The 22927-nt window shown below is 36.6% G+C and overlaps 1 protein-coding gene across 7 annotated transcripts in view; it reads left to right on the forward strand.

The window, feature by feature from the left end:
• LOC123876409 (protein lin-10-like) overlaps nucleotides 1-22105 on the forward strand; it is a 173326-nt gene extending 151221 nt beyond the window's left edge. For 4 of the 7 annotated variants that reach the window (XM_045922667.1, XM_045922659.1, XM_045922675.1 and 1 more), the window contains 15 exons: nucleotides 401-497; nucleotides 581-740; nucleotides 1236-1300; nucleotides 1382-1461; nucleotides 5193-5312; nucleotides 6853-6889; nucleotides 7913-8046; nucleotides 13272-13427; nucleotides 14254-14259; nucleotides 15294-15548; nucleotides 15915-16082; nucleotides 17028-17181; nucleotides 17926-18119; nucleotides 18243-18383; nucleotides 19028-22105. In XM_045922667.1, the coding sequence (XP_045778623.1) occupies nucleotides 401-497; nucleotides 581-740; nucleotides 1236-1300; nucleotides 1382-1461; nucleotides 5193-5312; nucleotides 6853-6889; nucleotides 7913-8046; nucleotides 13272-13427; nucleotides 14254-14259; nucleotides 15294-15548; nucleotides 15915-16082; nucleotides 17028-17181; nucleotides 17926-18119; nucleotides 18243-18383; nucleotides 19028-19099 (1839 nt within the window). In that variant the 3' untranslated portion in view covers nucleotides 19100-22105. The remainder of the gene's footprint in view (nucleotides 1-400; nucleotides 498-580; nucleotides 741-1235; nucleotides 1301-1381; nucleotides 1462-5192; nucleotides 5313-6852; nucleotides 6890-7912; nucleotides 8047-13271; nucleotides 13428-14253; nucleotides 14260-15293; nucleotides 15549-15914; nucleotides 16083-17027; nucleotides 17182-17925; nucleotides 18120-18242; nucleotides 18384-19027) is intronic. The other 3 variants (XM_045922688.1, XM_045922694.1, XM_045922702.1) reach the window with 3 other exon arrangements.
• Nucleotides 22106-22927: the final 822 nt, after the last annotated feature.

The following is a 22927-nucleotide window of genomic DNA, read 5'->3' on the forward strand; positions in this document are numbered from 1 at the left end:
ATGTGTTACTATTAATGAAAGACAGAGTAACTTTCTCATTACAAATTAACTCAATATGCTCAACAGACGGAAGTGAGGAAACCAGCCTAGAGAGAAGAAAGAACTTGAACAATTTAACTGTCTTGCTTATATACAACTAGTAAAGACAAAATGTTAGTAGTTCATGTAGCGATTTATGAAACGCATTTGATTGTTTTTACAATGATACTGTTACTGTATGATACTGTAAATATAGCTTAAGTATGATTACCATTACTTCAACGAAGATTTGTTATATAAAATTTTACAAAATAACGCATGCAAAAATTGTCTATAACTCAAACTTACAATCCAAAAAGGTGTCTTGCAAGGGTGACTTTTGAGTCCATAATATTTCCTTTAATATTGTGTTTTGTTTCAGACTCATTCGGTAACTATAGAAGAAATTGTAGATAGCGGAACTAATTCAGACCCTCACATGTTATCCGATGCAGACTTACACTCTTTAGATCCACTAGGTGAGAAAATACCTTCATATAAATCGTTCAATAAGAATTTAAGTGTGGGTAGTTATAAATTTTCATGTATTTTTTTTGTACAGCAACGGCGCCTCCTCCCCCCGCGCCCGCCCCGCACCGGCCCGCGGAGCCGTCGCCTCACGCCGTGCACACGCCGCACTCGTCTCACGCGCACACACACTCGCACACGCCGCTGCCCTCGCACACGCCACATCACCACCACCACGACGACGTGTATCCCAGGTGAGTGACTCTGCTCTTACTACAGTTTGATAACAAGTGGCCCTTTCCCCCGCGCCCGCTCCGCACCGGCCCGCGGAGTCGTCGCCTCACACCGTGCACATGCACGTTTACGTATACCTGCGCAGAAATCTAATTTATGAAAGCCGCGAAAATATCTCAGCCAATCATAGCGCGCGTCCGTCCGCTATTGGTTGTTACCTACGCGCATGTCTTACACGCGCGAAATATTAGCGAGATGGCATGAGTTTCTGTTGCTCTTGGCTATTTTAGTGGTGTACGTATTCGGCTTTAGTCGACGAGTTAGCGCTTTTCTGCGTAATCGAACTTTGCCTATGCGATTTATAAAAGGGCAGTACGTTGTACCAATTAGATTCAAACAGAAAGGTATTCCAAACCAGTGGTAGACGCATTTGACGATTCAAACGTAGTTACTTGTAAAAGTTTAATTGAATAATTTTTTTTTACCATTGTAAGACTTATATAAATTTTTTTCAGAAAAAGGCCCACATCGGCTCAAAGTACGGAATCAGTGGAAATAAAACCAGCCAGCGGCGATGAAGGTAAAAAACAAAAACACTGTGATTTCATGATTTTTTGCCATTTAATTACTATTTTATAAATCTGATGTTAATGCATTACAGACGAAGCAGATACAGATTTAGAAACGGATAGACTGCTCGGTCAGCAAAGAACTGATGACCAGGGATTTTTCGATGACAAAGTGAGTTTTCTTAATGATTTTTACCATAGGTGCTAATTCAGTCGTACACAAACTCTAAACTAATTTGACAGGTGTATTAAATAGTACTTATTATCCTTTTCACAATATTCCCTGTGGAAAATTCAGTATTACTTCATGTCAATTCAGTTTGAAGATTGTGTAAACGGAGTTAGAATCATTGATAACATTTTACTCAAATGGTTCATCTACCTGAATGAAGTTACAAGAAAATGGTGGAAATATTAGGTACGTTTGTGAATTTATTCTAGGAATTATACTATGACACCAGAGTTAGGGGTACTGTCTATAATAGCGCGTTCTTTATGTTATTTAGAACATCTCAACCAATTTCAGTACGTCCAGCGTACTGCTGCTGCTTTCGATCGATTTTAACGGCACACAGGTTAGATCAATGAGCGCACTTTTTTAAGAATTTGACTTAGACTTTGCTCAGTCTAAAAACACTGTTAAAACGAAACGGCGTCATACCGCTGACATAAATCTGTCTCTTTTTAACTGAAACTCAAGTCTAAGCAAAGTCAAAAGTATGCTCTAGAGATTTCAACCTTAGCTTTCATCCTAGAGGTGGACATAGTATACTTTTTATTCCAGAAAACAAAATGGATTTTGTTCTAAATACATACAGATAAAGTTGCGGGCAAAAACTAGTTGTCCAATCAATTTAAAAATACGGAAAAATATAATGTGCATTATACCTTAGATACAATATCATCAGCATTAGGTAAATCGAAAACGGGTATTTAATGATCGGCCAAAGATAAAATAGGTTTTAGATATAAATACAAACATCAAAACATCAACTGAATTCAATAATTTATTGTGATTATTTTTCCCGTAGAGCCGTGATAGCCTAGTGGTTAAGATGTCCGCTTCCTTTTTGGGAGATCGGGGGTTCGATCCCGGGCACGCACTTCTAACTTTTCGGATCTATTTGCGTGTTAAATATCATTTGCTTTAACGGTGAATGAAGGAAAACATCGTCAGGAAACCTGCATGACTGAGAGTTCCCCATAATGTTCTCAAAGGTGTGTGAAGTATTCCAATCCGCACTTGGCCACCATAGCGGACTATGAGCTAAACGATCTAAACCCTTCTCATTCCGAGAGGAGACCTGTGCTCAGTAGTGAGCCGGTGATGGGATGATCGTGATGATGAGTATCCCCGTTTGTTCATGAACTCAATCGCATGACTCATTGGAGCATAGAGTTATTACCGAGTAGTGTGTTCGCAATAAACGGTATTCGTTCTGAGTCGTAACGCACGACCTTGCTCTCCTATTATACTTGGTCATAGATTAGAAGGCGTTGCGATTGATTTAGTTTGTGCCTACAAATAGTTTGTCTCTCAGAGGACTGTACCACTTAAATTTACAAGTTATTTTAATATTCTGTTTAAACTTTTGACGCATGACCTTTGTTCAAAGAATAAGAGATGGATTATATTTTTGCCTATATATTATTTCAACATTTATCATAAGTATTTTTATCCAAAAGGGGATAAAAAATACGTCCTACATAACGGGTACTATTAGTCGTGAACCACGGAACAGGATAGCCTTGAAACTGGCCTAAACCATATTTTAGGAGCCAGGTGTCCTTACATTGCCTTATTTATATTATAAAAAACTAAACCATGCCCGCGACTTCGGCCGCGTGGATTAGATTAAAATTTCCACGGGAAGTGAACGGAACAAAAAGTAGCCTTCCTCTCTCCAGGGCATTAACTATGTCCATGCTAAAAATGACGTCGGTCCCTTGCTCCGTTGCGGCATGATTGAAGGACAAACCAATTAACCAACAAAAAACACACTTTTGTATTAATATGGGTAGTGATCAAAGAATTATGGCCCATCTGTGAAAACAAATGTTTTGATTAATCTCTGCCCACACACGCATTAAGTCGCCACGCTAACCAGTAACCGGTGGCCGAGCAGTCGGCATTATCATATGCCAAGCGAGCGTGTTTACCGAGTGATAACGTTTATCGCTGGGAAATGACCAAATGTTACGATAATATTAATTTACTGCTATCGAACATTGAAATTACCTCAACCTATGCATTAAAACGTGGAGATATGGTGACATTATCAAAATGAGTGAAGAAGAAAAGACAATTTTGGTTGAAGGAGACAAAATTGATGTTAATAATCAAGTGTGCGTATCAAAAGTAATGGAAGAAAATTCTTACTTAGTTCCAATAGAAGACCAAAGCATCGAAAATTTTAATACCATATGTATAACGAAAATAAGTGAAGAAAAATGTGAAGGCGTTTGTAATAAAGGTTGTGTTTCTATAATAAATGAAGAAAAATTGGTTGTAGTGGCAGACGAAATAAGAGATAATAGTGAAAACAATAATGAAAGTGATATTGTATCAAAAACTATGTTAGTGAATGAAAGTGAAAGTGTGAACACAAGGGATGAAAATGTAAACATTGAGTGCAAACAAAGTGGTACGGACGCAGCTGATGCTTCTGACAGATGTCTAAATATTTACGATGAGAATCGTGATCTGAATTCAAACGAAATAGTAACAGATGGCGATGAGGATTCTCATTCCGAAAATGTTAATGATGTGCCTGTAAATAATAATCATAATTCTGAGGAATTGAACGATGTAGCAATATCTAAGGAAGGAAGTTCTATTAACGAACACTCGAGTCCAATTAGCAATGTGGATGATGATTCAAATGTTAGTGACGTGAGTGACAAGAGTCATTCTAATACAGGGAAAAAGAAAAAGGTACCTATACTAGAACTTTTGTCTTACTCAAGGTTTTTTTGATTTTAAATCGTGTTGGAAACCTTTATTTTTTCGGGCTTAAAGTATTCTATACCCATGTCGAGACAGTCTCTAGCTTTTTGCTAAACTTCGTTGAAATTGGATGGGTATATTATATGAGTCGAAGCGCAAAGAAGTGACAAATAAATAATACTATCTTGTATGGATTTATACCTAATCTATATTTTGGTATCCGATAAAGAGACAAATTATCATGTTGTTAAATTTAAATAGGTAGATCTTATCATTTTTATCGATAATGTTAACCAGCTGAAAAATTAGGGATTAATTTTATATTAAACTCTAACACATTATTTGTTGTTAAATGTAATTTATTCAATGAACATTACTAAAAGCAAGTTTGAAGTAAAAAATACCAAATAAAGATGTATGAACGGCTAATCTTAAATTTATTCATTTATTGCAATTACCAAAGGACTCATTACTGACTTTCTTAATTAGTGAAAAATTAACTATATTAAGTAAATACTTAATATTGTAAATGCGAAACATGTCTGTCCGTTACCTTTTCATAGATTAACCGCTGAACTGAACTGAGCTAAGATGGACATTTTATCTCTGATAATCAAAAGGTTCCCACGGAATTTTCAAAAGCCTAAATCCATGCCGACGAATTCGCGGTCATCAGCTAGTTAAAATAAACTACACGAACAAAATAACAGACTCATATGAATATACCTAACCTAGGTAATACCAGTATAGCCGTGGTCAAATTGAAATATATTTCAGATGTTTTTGGGTCAATCGATTTGAAAGCGCAATTTGATTACATAATTGGTTCGGAATATATGAACGTTACAATAGTGTTGACAAGTACCCGACAAATGTGCTTTCTTTTCCTCTATTGTATTGGTGTTTTATCCCCAGTAGTATACAGTGAAAGTGTACAGTTAAGTAATTGTTTCCAGGGATGGCGCAAACCGAAGTCTCGGACGGTAATGCCCTCGGGAGGCTCCACGGGTACGGCGCGCGAGCACACGCACGACTCTTCCGAACATAGGGACGAAGATCCTTTACATAATGGAAAGGTATACTTAGTATATTTTTAAAACTTTTATGATAGTGTTTTACCTATAACTTCAAGGAAATCACACTAATTAACTAAAGGCAAAAGTTTGTGTGTATGTGTGTGTGTGTGTGTATGTTTGTTGCTCTTTCACGCAAAAACTACTGGACGGATTGGTTTGAAAAGAATGGAGATAGATTATACCCTGGATGAGCACATAGGCTACTTTTTATCCCGGAAAATCAAAGAGTTCCCACGGGATTTTTGAAAACCTTACAACCACGCGAACGAAGTCGCGGGCATCAGCTAGTTTCTAAATAATTTTTCGATTTTAATCGAACCCAGAAGACGCAGGTTCGAATCATGCCGGTCCCGCAATTTTTGCTATGTATTTAAAAACTAGCTGATGCCCGCAGCTTCGCCCGCGTGGATTGGTCAGATCCCCTGCAGCATCAGGATTGAGGAGTTGGACTCCAAATTTTTTATGAAACAATGTCGCAAAGTTCCTCTATCGATTAAAAAAGAAATGACGCAAATCGGTTCACAAATCTCGGAGATTTCGGTGTACATAGGTAGAAACACACAACTCCCTTTTTGAAAGTCGGCTAAAAAAGTAGCCTATGTTACGCCCTGGTCAATCCTCTACTTGCCTGTGAAAGTCCCGTCAAAATCGGTTCAGCCGTTCCAAAGATTAGCCTTTTCAAACAGACAGATAGACAGACAGACAGACAGACAGACAAAAATTTTAAAAACGTGTGGTTCAGTTATGGTATCGTTCAAATAACCATATGAGCTTAATATGAGGTAGTTATTTCGAAATTACAGACAGACACTCCAATTTTATTTATTAGTATAGATTATTTAGATATACTTATGTCAACGACTTCTATAGACTGATAACGGGCCGCATGTTTTGAAGCATGCTCGTAGGTGTCATTTTACCCAAAGATACTTACCTAGCGCCGGTATTTCCCTAGTCTGCCGCTAGGCGCATACGTATCACCCACAAGCGTAGGGATTTAGCTTCACATTTTAAAATGCGAATATATGAGCATTGCCTGTCTGGATATTTTTCATGTTTGGTTTACTATATCGAACTATATACTATACTATTTGGTTTGGTATAATCGAAGATTATGTAAATGACAAAAAAGCTTGGGTTTGACTTGCTCCAGCAATCACGGCGCTGCAATTGCTTGTATACAGTATGGCATATTATTGTAAATAGAATACTTAAAAAGAGCAACCGCCGAGTTTCTTGCTGGTTCTTCTCGGTAGGAACGGCATTCCGAACCAGTGGTAGATTATTTTGACGATTCAAAAGCACTTGTAAAAGTTTAATTGAAAAAAATTATTTTGAATTTGAATTTAAATGTAATATTCACTGTTATATACATGACTTATATTTTTCGTTTAGTAAGAAGACATAAAATAAACTTCCTTTAATTAATTCCTTCCTTCCTGTAATTAGCCAAAGTTGGAGGTGTGTACTATCTGTTTACATTTAATTTATCTTTGACATTTTCAAACAATCTTTTGTAACTCTCTTTATGTCATTTTAGGACAAAGACGGGAAGAAGAAAAGCAAAAATAAAGAAGGTAAATAATCCAACTACCATTTTTAATAGTATATTTTAGTACCTACCTATATTATATGAATATGTATAATTCTGTCTAACATATTTCATTTATTCATTGCTTCAATCGGAATATATAATGGTGAGTTATATCAATAATTCTCTGTCCCTAATGTAAAAGACGAATTTCGATATTCTATATCTCGCAGTACTAATGCCTAAACTATTTTCATGAGACAATCCTTAACTTTCCAACTGTACAAAGATCTCTAAGCTCTTACAAGTTTAAAACATATTTAAAAGAAATGTTTCACAATTAATGTCACAAGATTCAGTGTCTCAGTGTGAAAAGTCCCTGTGGGAAAGAATACCACTTGTTTTAGATGTGTCAAATTAGCTAAGTTTAGAGATTAATTTACAACTGAATATGGCTAATACCGTTGCACACAAGAAAATTGGTAGGTCTATATCTAGTGCTATCCTTTTCCGCAAGAAGAGATGAAAGGGAAAAGAATTATATTTAGATCTGTCATTTTAAATTACCTTAGAAATTGAGTATAATGCTTAAAAAATGAGTTCTCACGAGCCATTTTAACTGTATGTGTCAAATATCATGTCAAAAGTACGATTTTAATCCTTATTTTAAAGGTAAACCGTACTTTTGGTATGACAGTTGACCCATAGAGTTAAAATGGCGCGTGAGAAGTCATTTTGTATGGACTATACAGCAGAATTCGTTTGAAAATGTTTTCAAACGAATCACCACATTTCAAGGCTTTTAATTTTATTATTAACCCCCGACCCAAAAAGTATCTGTTTATCTGTCTGTAGCATCGTAGCTCCTAAACTAATGAACCGATTTTAATATAGTTTTTTTGTTTGAAAGGTGGCTTGACCGAGAGTGTTCTTAGCTATAATCCAAGAAAATCGGTTCAGCCGTTTGAAAGTTATCAGCTCTTTTTACTGTTACTGTAACCTTCACTTGTCGGGGGTGTTATAAATTTTTAATTTACACTTGTATGTATCTTGTAACTATACCTTACAGATCTGGCGTCAGTGCTGATCGAAGGCGTTCTGTTCCGAGCTCGATACCTCGGCTCTACGCAGTTAGCCTGCGAGGGCCAGCCGACCAAAGCTACCAGAATGCTACAGGCCGAGGAAGCCGTGTCTAGGATCAAGGTATGACGCTACATCCTGGGCAATACCACAGCCTGGGTGTGCCATAAGAATATTTTACTAACCCTATTACGTATAAGTAGATATTGGTATTAATTATGATGGCTAAAAAAATTAAATTTAGAGTATTCGCATCTCTTTTTTACTAATGTAATAAGTAAAGGACAGACAAGCAAATTTTAATTTCAAACTGTCAAACCTCATGACTTTAGGCGGCAGTCTTGAGCATAGTGTTTATAGGTTAGGTAAAGCCTGTCCAGAAATATAAAAAACTTGCTCTTGGGGCTTCACTAGTATAATATTGTCTGTGGTCACTTAGTAAGTATATAATGGTCTTGTTTAAATTAGTTCCAAGGGTTTTCTGCAATATGGCGAGGTATTTTATTTTTCTGGTCAGGCTTTACCACTATAATTTAGAGTCTTTCATTTAAAATTAATTTTCTGTCCTCTTTTAGCAGTATTAAAAAGAATAAGATATAGATACTCTAGATTTTGTTTTGAGAAATACAACAGAATCGACGCATTTAACTTATAATAACAAAGCCATAGTAAGTTAACATATTAAAATTAATAATCTTATTGGTAACTTCAATTCCTAATTAATCATTTTAAAATGCCTTATAAATATTTTGAATGAAACTTTAACTTGAACACGATATAATATGATTATCAGGCAATAGAGCGACTGTACAAAATTTCTAAACTAAATTTACAGGCCTAAAAATAGTGCTATCCTTTTCACAATGCTTATGCAGAAAAGTATGGCATTACCTGTCAATTTAGTTTGTTTTAGAATTCTTTGTACGATCGAATTAGCTGCTTTCGAAGAGATTTTTCTTAGTTTTAGTAATTGTATTTCCTAAATTTTAAAATTACATTATTTGAGATATACTTATAAGTACTGATTTCCTGTGATAAAAGACCCTTGAAACGCATTCTCGTTAAAAAACAATTGTTAATATATTTTTTACATTGCCCGTGTGAATCGGTGACATACTACATAATATGTTATATTCTTTGTAGATGTTCGCAGAATAAGAGCATGAAATTACTATGTTTTACTTCTTCTCTCTCTCTGCAATTTCATTACCTGAGCCCAGACTTAACGCATTAATGTTGTCAAACCCTAGTTCTTTATCTAAGGTCACACCTAATTCTATCCCTTTCTTACTTATTCCTTTCTCTTGTTTTGCTCTCAATAACCGTGTAATACGTTTTCAAAAATAATGGTAGGTGCTAATTTGGTTATGCTCAAATCTCTGAACTAAAATGACGGCTACAAGGAATCAGATCCTTCTCAACACGTTCTCCACGAAATTGGATAGCACTTATTTTGACTTGTCAATGTAGTTTAGAATTTATTGTGGCTTGTACATAAACCAAACTAAATTGACAGGTCTAAATCTAATGCTATCCTTTCCCGCAGGGAACATTATGAAAAGGATAGCAATACATTTCAACCTGTCGTTTAGTTTAGAGATTGTGAACAATGGAATCAGCCAGTGTCTATTCACGATTTTCGACCATAAATAACTAATTTTCGTTTATGTAATTTCATGCTCATTAGGTTTAGTGTTTTGAGAATGCTAGTGGGATATTCCTTTGTCCTTTTTACCCCTTAATTGACAGTACCAATGTACCGTACCGTAGTTTTTAATAGTATGAAATGCGTACCCAATGCTCTGAATCCTTGATTCGTCGCCCTGCCAAATCGTTCACGTTCCTGCCCTAGCATCAAACAGATGATTGTTACATTGTGACTATCGCAATTATTGCGATAGGCTGACTTTAATATAGTACTTTTGCTAAAACTGTAAAGAAGAGAAATACATCTAAATCTAATAATAAGTTGTATCAGTTGGATTAATATAAAAAATCATTATTACGCCTATTCTAATTTTGCTGTAAACGAACCTCAAAATTTAACTAAATTGATAGGTGTCAAAATTGACAGGTGAGGTGGTAAAAATTGTGTTATCCTTTTCACAACGTTATTTGCTGATAAGGACAACACTATTGGATCTGTCAATAATTTTGTTTAATTTAGAAAGTGATCATGAGTATACTTTATAGGTCCATACTCCATAGTGATCATTAGTTTAGTTTAATATAGAATCAAACTGGCACCAATATCAGCCAATTGCAACAATTGAATATCACAATGCTCGCATCAAAGTTTGGTACAGTTTGTATCACGAAAGTAGACATTAATTAATAAAATAACATTGTACGGGACGCTTCAATATATAATATATAATAATAGTTAAAAATAAAACGTTTATGTTTAAAATAGGATTAAAAACATGTTTATTTTTTTTCAAAAATTAAAAACGATTAATAACAAAGTTAACCCTGTTATTCATACAACGCCCCGTTTAATCATCCGGTTTTTTCTAATTTCGTGATGCGTGCTGTAATAGCCGGGTCCCTTCGCGGCAATCTTGTGAGGTAGCATTGCGCGTGGCAGTATGAAACCCACCTCAATCGAGGCTAGAACGCTTCGAAACGGGAGCTTGCCGCGCGTAATGTGAACCCTGCTAAAAGCGGGTGGTTTTATTGGCATTGGGCTGGCAGGAATGGCAAGGAGTTTATTTTTCAGTTCCTACCCCTCGACCCGACTCTGGAAGATCGGATCCCGTATGGCCGGCTAGCCTCCTCTGAAAACATTTGTTGATCTTTGGCTTGCGCTTTTTTTGCTCTGCTTGTTTTTACATTATCATTGCATCCTTTTCATATTTTCAGGTGTTTTTTTTTGAGTTATCGATTTGAAGATTTTTTTCGGATTACTGCACGAAACTTAAAGTAATTTTTTTATACAAAAGGGGGACTATGCATTCAGACATTTGGGCGTACGTGCGCGATAAAATAATACCTATCTACCTACACCTTAAATTAATTTTAAGCACAAAAAATTAGTGATGAAAAAATCTAAATAAACACCCCGACAAGTAGATGTACCTATCGGCGCATCAAAAAAAGATTCCGACGAATTGAGAACTTCCTCTTTTATGAAGTCGGTTAAAAAGCTGAAAAAAATTAGTATGAGATCATTATGCGATGTACAAAATATCGGTCTTAATACAAATTAAATAAAAAAATACTTATTATTAATTTTATCCATCTTTTACTAGTACATTACCACTATATTACTTTATGAGTATTTATAGGTCCATGCCAATCCCTGCATAATAATATTATATCCATGTACGTCAATAAAGGTGAGTTCATACTACGCTCATCGCTTCACAGTAATGCCATGTGGTCTCTCTGCACTTGGCCCTTTTTTCTATGACATCAAAACGGAAAATCATTGCTGCATTAATGGTACGTCAAAATTGACAGCGCCTCATACAAGAAATGTCTAATTTGACAGCGATATTTCTAGTTTCAAGTCATGCCTCCAGTTCACGTTGGTCCAACACTTTCGGCCAATGCAGGCTAACGCATGAAAAGTGTATGTGAATTATATCAAAGATCCTTTGATGTGTGCCTGAAAAAGCAAGCATTCCAGCGTTGCCCGCATGCACCAAATATATCTTAAGCGGCCATCAACACTTATGCAGTGCATTCGCTTAAAAGGGAAGCGTGCTCCATTCTGACGTAGTTTTGTTCTCGTTTGTACATGTAGTTTTAAAGTTACACAGATTACAAATAGATATGTTGGTATCTCGATTTTCGAGTCATGTAAATTTGGCAATTTTCGTGGCAAATTTTAGGTACAGATATTATTTTCTAAAATGTGTCTATAAAACATTGAACTTGATTGGTTATTCACGTGTGAATCTTGAATGCACTAGAGCTGAACTTCTCTTAGGGAGTTTAAGTCGGATACTTTGACGCAATGTCCAGCCAATGCATTTAGAATCAGACACATTTGGCGTATACGCACTTATCACGTGCAGCCAGCGCTAGGCGACTTACTGACTTTTGTAGATATTCATAGTAAGCATCAAAGGATCTTGGAGTAATTTGGCCGGCACCACAGAATTTATTTGGCCAATGTTATGATCAGGATAAAAACACTTAGACTAAGATCTATAGAGCGAACTTTGACTTTGTTCAGACTTACACAGAGTTAAAATCATACAATTGTATTTAAATAAATCTGTCTCGTTTTAACTCTGCCCTAAGTATGCTCGCTATAGATTTCACCCTTGGGCTAAAACGCTTAAAGTAAACTTTGAATTTACTCAGACTTAAGATACTGTTTAAACGAGACAGTGTTATATCGTTGAAATAAATCCATCTCATTTTAACCGAAATATAAGTCTTAGCAAACGCATAGTACGCTATATAGATGCCTTGGTGCCTTTCTACGCCATGCCGACCATCGACCAAAGGCACTGGCCGCCGTTAACCCTGATCGAAACGTTTCATTATGTAACAGGAACTTTTGATAAGATTGGAATGCCATAGAGAATCAGGGTACTTGCTTCTCCACGCACGTTATCATTAAACGCACGAAAGCATGGAAACACGACCCGATTCACACGGTATACTGAAAAGCTTTGCATAACAGCATAACACAATTTGAACCTAATTTTATTAATGTCAAGGTTTATTTTCCGTTAGGTACGCTTTCATGATAAACGAATCGCTCGCTTCTCACATATCATTGTCAATTTGTGTGTTATTCGAGTTGTTTTGCTTGCTTTTGCGCAGATTGAAGAACCAATTGGCTTGTTTTTGCAATTCGTACCCTACTTAAAAAATTTCGGATATCGAAAAATCAAATCGATTTTTTGATGACACTCGATTTTGCATTTTTGGCGCTCGACAGTGGTAATCGATATTTTATTTAGCATTTTGACGCTATTAAATTAAGAGCTTGAGCTTACGCTGGCTGGCAATGAAAGTAAGAAATTTTAAACATAGAAATAAACGGTAAAATGAAAATCGCGTAAACAACAATAAAATTCAAAATTTTGTAAAAAGTTCACCTAAAAAAACAAGCAAAACGACGCGTTTGCTGTCTCGAAAATTATATCAAAGTACGTACCTTTACCTACACTCACAGTTTTACGATCTATCATAAAACTGTGCAGCTTTGTACCCGTCAGGCCAAGTTGGCGTGTTTTGGCCTTAAACTTTGTGTTGGCTCAACGAGTACAAGGGCCATAACCCATAGCAAAGATACAGAAGACGAACTAATTAAAGAGTGAAAGAGACAGCAGCATGCATTGGGGGTATGTGAGAGCGAGAGGAGGTTAGCCGGTGTGTTTGCGTAGTGGGGCTGCGATGGCCCGTACTCGGGGGTGTACGCTGCGCCCGCGGCCGTGTTCCGACTGTCGTTCCTCGGCTCGGTCGAGGTCGAGGAGGATTCGAGGCGCCGCAAGAAGAGGCCCAAAAAGAATATGGTGGAAGAGGCCGTCACTAAGATTAAGGTGGCCTTCAACGTGACTTTGTCCATGTAGTTTCTTTTTTTTTTTGGCTCGAGAAAAAACAATCCTGATCGCACACCAGTCAGCTCGCGTTGTGCACAGCACCTTTTTCATAAGTATATGAAAAGACGTCACTACTGCCGTTCTTTTTAATAAAAAAAAGCGGTGTCCTGCTTGTTACGTGGCGCGTCAGGAACAAATCGGCTTCATAGCCTTAGGTTAGAGACATATGTCGTGTCTCTCTCTAACATATACTAAATATATGAAATCGATATACTTCTGACGCGTCACGACACAACACTACACGCTAATATATTTCTGGCTTTACTCTATTCCAAATTCCTGAAAGGCTGGCAACGCATTGGCCGTTCCTCTGGTGCTGCAAATGTTCATGGGCGCCGGTAATCACTTAACATCACGTGACCCACACGCTCGTTTGCTAGCTATTTTTATTAAAAAATAATACAAGCTGAGCACCTATCAGGCAACGCAAGCATACTGGAGTGCGATCAACTTTAATGTCTTGTACTCGTGGTTCATACGATAATTAATTAATTACATTCAAAGTACGCTAGTGTAAAGTACAGACTAAATAAAGCACAACCTGATACAAAATATTACGAAACTATCTTTAAAAAGTTCTTACCTAATGAAGAGATTGGAAAAAAACTAACTACCTAAATCTCACTAGCTTTCTCAATATATAATTATTATGTGCATGTTTTTAAATTAAGTAGGTTAAGAATCTGCATGCTTTTGTAGCGTATTTATAGTCATATTTATTAATTTCTTTCCTGTATATTTACATGCAATCATTGGAATTAAATAGGCTTTGGTAAGTTTAAAATCTAATCGTTTACAAAAAAAAAAATATTACGCGATTTTTCACCACCAAGCATTGTAGTACTTTGACAGAAAAAAATAGAGTGGGAAGTTCTAGTTGCTCTCTCTTTTCTAATTCTTTTTAATCTGTAGAGCGTACACTGACTTTGCTTAGATTTAAGACAGAGATAAAACGATACGTATTTGTATTATCTACCTACATACATCTGTCTCGTTTTAACTCTGTCTTAACAGGGTTCTCCTCCGTCACTCGTTTCCACTCGTTTCATACAATCGTAGTTCCAATTTCATTTGAATATTAAGCAACCTAAGTCCATGAAATTTTGCAGACATATTCTAGAAACTAATATCTGTGTCTTTGGTGTTTTAGATTTTTCTAAAAATATGTAGTTTTAAAATTACAGGGGCTCCAAGATTTGTATGAAAATTTTAAGACCGCGTAACTTTGAAACCGAATATTTTAACAGAAATCTGGAAAACCACAGACATAGATATTAGTTTCTAGAATATGTCTGCAAAATTTCATGGACTTAGGTTGCTTAATATTCAAACGAAATTGGAACTACGATTGTATGAAACGAGTGGAAACGAGTGACAGAGAGAGCCCTCTTAAGTCTGACCAAAACACCAAAACGTTTAAGTGCAGAAACCAGCCCAGAGAGGAGAAGAAGTCTGAGAAAAGTCGGAAATCGCTGTATGGATCTCACTTTAAGTGTAAATTATGTGTTATCAACGATTGAAGTATATCTGTTTTATATGGAATACAAAATCTATTTCGTTCTAACTCTGTCTTAAGTCTGGCTAGGTATATCGCTATATGTCGTTGGTTAACTTAAAAAAAAATCACTGGGCATTCTGATCCCGAAATCCAAAAGACAGAGGGAATAAGAGAGAAAGAGAGAGTTTGAGATTTTCAAATTTAGAAATTTAGGGTATTTTATGTCGAGTCTAAATAATAACAGTTTAATAGTTTATATCTAAATTAATAACAGTTTTATGAAAAAATGTAAAATTTTTTGTACCCAGGCACCGGAAGGCGAAAACCAACCAAGTACAGAAGTGGACCTCTTCATCTCAACAGAGAAGATAATGGTCCTCAACACGGAACTCAAAGAAATCATGATGGACCATGCATTGAGGACGATCTCTTACATCGCGGACATAGGAGACTTGGTGGTTTTGATGGCTAGAAGACGGTTCGTACCTCACGAAACTGACTCCGACCAACCGAAACTGAACCGTACGCCGAAGATGATATGTCACGTTTTTGAAAGTGAAGAGGTAAGGAGGCATTAGTATACATTCAGTTTTAGCCGGCGTTGAGTTGAGCCAACAAATTTTGCCGATATGACTTATAAGAGTGGTAGTAGGTACTGTAATGTGATTACGCTCTTAACCTGATAAAAACCACAAAAAACACTATAATCGCTAATTATTTCACTTACAATCGAAATCAATTTAAATATCATTAAAGCTACCAGTATTATTCGGCAGTTTGCCATTGATTTGTTTACTTGTTGCCAACAAAATTTTGCAAATAAATTCTTAAAATCATCATAAATTAAAAAAATTGAAGTATAATTTTTCAGATCCTTTCGTTAAGTAGGTAACCTATAAGTTTTCAAAATGGTGTCTACCACTTTCCAGGCCCAATTCATCGCTCAATCAATCGGTCAAGCGTTCCAAGTTGCTTACATGGAGTTTCTTAAAGCAAACGGTATAGAAGACCACAGTTTTGTGAAGGAGATGGATTATCAGGAAGTGCTCAACAGCCAGGAGATATTCGGGGATGAGTTGCAGATGTTCGCTAAAAAGGTAACTTGTTTATTAAGAGTCGATTGATATTTTCTCAAATTATTTACTACTAGCTGACGCCCGCGACTTCGTTCGCGTGGATTTAGGTTTTTCGAAATCCCGTGGGAGCTCTTTGATTTTCCGGGATAAAAAGTAGCCTATGTGCTAATCCAGGATATTATCTATCTCCATTCCGAATTTCAGCCAAATCCGTTCAATAGTTTTTGCGTGGAGTAACAAACATACACACACATATACACACAAACTTTCGCCTTTATAATATTAGTGTGACAGTAGTTCCTTGAGGGGTAGCTTTTAGATTACTTAGTTATTTTGCCACTAGCTAATGCGATCACGTCCGCGTAGATTTAGGTTTTTGAAATCCCGTGGGAATACGTCATTCTTCAGGTATTTAACTAAAACCATGCCAAAAATCACGCCGATTCGTTGCTCCATTGCGGCGTGATTTAAGGACAAACCAACAAACAAACACACTTTCGCATTTGTAATGAGGTTGATATTCATTAGTGGAATTTCTTGAGGGCGAGTTTCGAAAGATCACATAGTTATCGTTGAAAAGTATCAACTGTTTTACTAAATATACTTCCAACTTAATTGGCGAGACGCAAAAGTAGTGCCACAATATTCTTCATAAATAGTTGTTTGAATATCTACCTCTATGGAGGCTGGCATATTAATCCGTGAATTTACATACACGTACGTGTACGTAAATTTCAATTTTGCGTTTTTGAAACTTAAACTTTTATCATTTCATTGAACTGGCCTAATTTGATTGTCGAGAAAACATTATGCCATCGATTTTAAAGACATACAAATCTATGGACACCTGCGTGAGACATTAGTACTTGACTACTTGGTGGTCGAGCATGCTTGGGTTCAAAATTCGTTCCTTGAGGCTCCAAGCTATAAGCTACATCGATAAATTCAATATCCTGTTCTACCTAGGAACTTCAGAAGGAAGTGGTCGTGCCTAAAACAAAAGGTGAAATCCTTGGCGTGGTCGTGGTGGAGTCTGGATGGGGCTCGATGCTGCCCACCGTCGTCATAGCAAACCTTGCACCGGCCGGCGCGGCTGCGAGGTGCGGCCAGCTTAATATTGGTGAGTTTTTGTTCATACTTCAACTGCTGGACATAGATATCAGGTATTTCCATAAATAAAGTTTTTGTACCAGTTGTGTCAAGTGGCTTAAGATTGTGAGGGGGTTCTGTTAACTTTGTATTCCGGTGAAAGGATCCATCATACCAGCATCAAGAGACTTCAATGAGATGGTTAGGTTACCTAGCATCGGTTGATGCGGATTTGAGTGCGGGCAGTTTAGCATTGGCTTAGTATAACCGGTGGTAGGACGTCCACTGCCAGATATATAGTATAGACTCTGTAGTAGGAAATTTTTGCCGCGGCCGCGCGTTTGCACCACTTGTGTTTAGCGAGCTCTTAAGTAGTGCTTGAGATCGTCGATTCAGGGGTCACCCAATGCTTCGTTTTCTGGTGGAGTGAGAGGGTAGCTGGGAGCGTTGTGACGTTGCGTTGAAAGGAAATTCTAGAAAAATGGCAGGCTTGTGCTGCTTGTGTCTAACGAGTCTAGGATGGCCCTAATTTTTATATAGATCACTTATTAAATCCATAAAATGACGAAAATTGCTCGTTTGCTTTATTATTCACACTAAAACTTGATGCAGGCATCACGAAAGTGAAAAAATGGGCCATTAACGTGCCCTGCTGAAACTTTCTGTATGTTGCGTCCTGCACACAGCACCATTTTATAGGGTAGAATTAATTTGTATGCATGACCTCTCGTGGCAAAGGACTCCTACAGTTTTAACGATATCTCCCATGTCTCAGGTGATCAAATAATAGCAATAAACGGCGTGAGTCTAGTGGGGCTGCCGCTGTCGACCTGCCAGACGTACATAAAGAACTCGAAGAACCAGACAGTAGTCAAGCTGACTGTGGTGCCGTGCGCGCCCGTTGTGGAGGTGAAGATCAAGAGGCCGGACACGAAGTACCAGCTCGGGTTCAGCGTACAAAATGGCGTGGTGAGATCTTTGTTTCCCTCCTTCCCTTCCTTCCTTCTGGACAGGTTTCTTCACCTATCCCCGCCGGAGGGCAAATTAATGTTAAATACAGAGGCTAAGCTGGATAATGGTTTTTGTTATCAGATCTGCAGTCTCCTGCGGGGCGGTATCGCGGAGAGAGGTGGGGTACGCGTGGGACATCGCATCATCGAGATCAACTCGCAGAGTGTGGTGGCAGTCCCTCACGAACGCATCGTCAACCTACTAGCGACATCTGTTGGAGAGGTATGAACACGTCAGATCTGTCGTCTCCTGCGGGACGGTATTGCAGAGAGAGGCGGGGTGCGAGTGGGGCATTTCATCATCAAGATCTACTCGCAGAGTGTGGTGGCAGTCCCTCACGAACGCATCGTCAACCTACTAGCGACATCTGTTGGAGAGGTATGAACACGTCAGATCTGTCGTCTCCTGCGGGACGGTATTGCAGAGAGAGGCGGGGTGCGAGTGGGGCATTTCATCATCAAGATCTACTCGCAGAGTGTGGTGGCAGTCCCTCACGAACGCATCGTCAACCTACTAGCGACATCTGTTGGAGAGGTATGGACACGTCAGATCTGCAGTCTCCTGCGGGGCGGTATCGCGGAGAGGGGCGGGGTATGCGTAGGGTATCGCATCACAGTTCAACTCGCAGTGTTGTGGCAGTCCGTAGTCAGCAATTTACTTACAAGCCATTTTGCAACAGGTTGACATGACAATCGGGGTATGAGGTAAGTTGCAGGGGGGGGGGGGGGGGCTCGCACACCCGCGCAGCGCACGCTCTACCCCGCACGGGGTTAACACGGGGTTTGTGCGGGTGTACTTGTTTTGTTTGTTTACTTCTTAATTATAAGTTGTATAATACCTACTACAAATAACATAAACCCTTTCAGATCCTGATGAAAACAATGCCGACCTCAATGTTCCGGCTGCTGACGGGGCAGGAGAACCCCGTGTTCATATAACGCGACACAAGTGCCTGCTTCGCCCCTCGCTTCCACCTCACCTCACACCCGCACCCTACAAAGCTGAAGTCACCCTTTTTATGTATCGAATCTTCTTCCGACCGAACCTCCAACTTCGACCACTTTCGGCCAAAAACCACCCTCACCAACCAATGGCCGGTCGACTAAAATGGGACGAAGATTTGGCCGAAGCCGGAGATTTCTAGCAAACGCCGAAAATGAACGAACTGCTTTTAAAATTACTCTTAAGTAAATAAATCGTAATTGACACTATTTTGAACTGTTGCCATTTATGATTTATGTTAACAACACAACAGTCAACACAAACTTCATTATTTGAATCTCAGATTTGAATCACTTCAACAATCTTGAACTGAATAACTTAGGGTTATCAAAACTTCGACTTCGGTCAGAAATCGACTTTCGGTCGGATGCTAGTTGGGGCTTACCGCCCGAATGTTATTATGATAATGGCGCTAATTAAATTTTTAAAAATTAAAAATTATAATTTAACAAAAAGAATCATAGTATTATCTTATGTCTGAGCCTTGAGGGTGAAGTTTTGAAAGTTAAATAAACAAATGCGATACTGCAATTCTGTTGTATACAATATCTAAACTTAACCAAAATTAACATGTCTGAATCTTAGCGATATCTTTTTCTGCAAGGAGCATTAAGAAAAGGATAGGAATATATCTGTCATTTAAGTTTAATTTAACAGCTGTTTAACGTAACTGTCGCATTTGTTTAGGCCACATATTGAAATCCATAGGCCACATTTGTGATTTTTTGAAGCCCATAAATTGAAAGCTATAAATAACTTTCATGTTTGAATATTTATATGCTTTTTAGGTATTTAATCTAATTTCCAATTCGTAATATTTCGATAGGAAAAAATCCGAAACTGCGCCAATTTCTAGTTTTTTAGTTTTAATCGGAAACGATAATTAGCTTTTTGTATTTTTTTTTTTAATGAACTGTGTATAACTTTCAAAGCCATGAAATTTCGTCGTTTATCAAAATACTTCATTATGAAAACTTGATTTTAAGCTCCCGTCGCGGCGTTAGCCAACTTGCTTTGTGCCCATCTCTTTCTCGGTACAGTAAAGTGAATAAAACTATCCTTACATTTTTGCTACAAGACAATTTGTTTATGGTCCCTTAGTTTGAAATTGTATGTAGGTACATGAAAAGCTTGATTGAATTATACAAATTCATGAGAATTATAATAAGTGTTAATACAGGACTATACTTGAATCATTAACTCGAAACATGATGTGATAAAAATCATTTCACATTAATTAATATTGGGTAAAATAATTTAGAAATTATTATTTATTTACATACCATATAAAGTCCCTGGGTTAAATATTAAGCGAGTCTACACCATATAACTCATGTTTTATTTTAACAAGTGTTATAATATAACAATGTTATGTTAAAAACATTGTTAATTATGTTCCAAGGCATGTTATATTACATTATTTGCATGTACATCTTGCGTGTAAAATAACGTTTCATTTATAATTCAAACTCATTTTTACAGCTGTTTTGGCGGTACATCGACATATTGATAATGTCATTTAATTTAATGCTACTGCCACAATAGCTTTTAACACATTAAAATAGTTGTAATATGAATTTATATAGATACATACATCAAGATATTTTATTTAGGTACTTGATTTTAATATCCGAAGCTATTTCTCTGTATATGTGTTGTATTGCTAATATATTCTGTGGGAGTGTGCTAATTTAATGTTCGGTTGACTTTTGTAATAGAAAACGAAATTGTACAATTCATAAAGTTTGTTCAATATTATAAATAGTGGTTGTAAAAATACTCAAAACAAACTATATGGTGTCCAAGTTTCATGCTTACAATGCTTATGTGGCTAAAATAAGTGATTTAGCTCTAAGTTAATATTATATTCAATGACAGTTTTTGCACTTGCCATAGATTTTGTAATATTTAGTGAGAGAAATGAATGAAAAAAAGTCAGCATTAGACCACCATATTCAATCCTTACCAAGTTCAATTTTCATACTATTTGAATAAAAGTAACTGAACCATGTTTTGTATAACATGTTACATAGTCTGAACTCGCCTTTAAACATCTGTCATTTTTAATAACTACCACTTTTTTATCTCTGGCAAGTGCAAAGTACTGTGTATAACCGTGTTTATACCTTTGTCTATGGTGTATACATAGTTATTACACTATTGTATACCTATATTTGAGAATCAAAATCGCTCATATCTGCTTAGATATTATTGTTAATAAATAAGTTATTATCATCATACAAAATATTTGTAACTATAAATTGTTGGACAACAATACAAAATGCATTAGCCGTTGCCTTTCTGCCATAGACAATAAGTATTTTTCTTGTCAAGTACTAGATTATATTTTTATTTTGCTTTACGGCTTTGGATTCAAGCCCCTTGGAGACAAGAATAATTTGTGTATAAACGTTGCCATATTTTTTATTGTTTACCTTTTTTAAATTTTACTTACCTACATTATTATATTATCATTCCACTGTTAAACAAATAATTTATACCTGAGTTTTTATAAATTGTGTAGTATAGATTTTTCGTATGGTTAATACTTTTAGTAGTATTTTTTACATATTTTTAACTGTAATCAATCACCATAATATTTTGAATAAGTACAGAATAAAAAATATATAGCTGATTTAGTGCGACTGACGAGTTTTGATCCGTGTAGCGAGTCAGCATAACCTTGAATGTCTGAGGAGTAATCTCAGTCGAGGCGAATCTCGAATTCTCGATGTGATCATTGATAAATAAATGAATTGATTAGTGGATATAATAAAGCATTATTTCGTGTAGCGTTTCAAAAGATATGTCATATTTTGTAAATTTTATAGTGTGGCTATAGCGTAACTATATATAACCTATATATGTATGTCCTTATCTTAGCTAAGCTTAGCACTCTGAGGACGAGTTTTATTTATGTATAAATTAAAAAAAAACTATTTTGACAACCTAATGTAAGTGAACACCTTTTTAGTATTCCTAATCCGCTTGTCTATATCATGTCCCAAGTTTGATGCTTTCAACTTATTACTATTATTGTAGTGTACTTCTTTATATGATATTCATGGTAACCCCTTTTTGTTAAGTTTGCTAGATCAGTGTATTAGATTTATCCCCTTTTTTCTTCTTCAATAGTTACCTACAGTATTAATATAAATTCAAGGGCATTCTTCGGAAAATCTATTTTCATTTTCCTTAATTGTATTATTTTGACGTGACAACGTCTTATAATTCGATAGAGCCGGCTGCACGCACGAAAAACATGACTCATGCGGCGTTATCTCGCTCTGAGGCGTTCCATGTAAGGCTTGAAGTGCAAGCGAGAGCGCGGAACGAGCGACAAAGAAGCACAATCGGCCTTTGTTATCACGTTCAACTATCGTCAGTAAACCGACTTTACAGACAACCAATTTTTTTTTTAGAATAATATTTCCAATCAAGATTTATTGCCCCGAAAGTTGGGGTATGATTTTATGCATATAAAAAAAGGTTTGATTCAACTCATTACTCATGAGGTTGTAAGGTTTTAATCATTACCTATTCGCCAAGGGAGGAAATGAAAAAATACTTATATTTTATTGTATTTTAAACTTATTTTTTTACCTAGTCACTGGTCACGCCCCTTTCTTATTTTGAGTTTAAAATTAACAAAAGTATATAATATAGATTATATAATACAGTCTGATATGTAATTTTATATTGCTAGCTGTTGTGAATAAGATTTATTTACATTGAAAAAAAAAACACAGATAATAAATAGCATT

Source organism: Maniola jurtina, chromosome 2 (genome assembly GCF_905333055.1).
Source record: "Maniola jurtina chromosome 2, ilManJurt1.1, whole genome shotgun sequence".
Classification (NCBI taxonomy): domain Eukaryota; kingdom Metazoa; phylum Arthropoda; class Insecta; order Lepidoptera; family Nymphalidae; genus Maniola; species Maniola jurtina.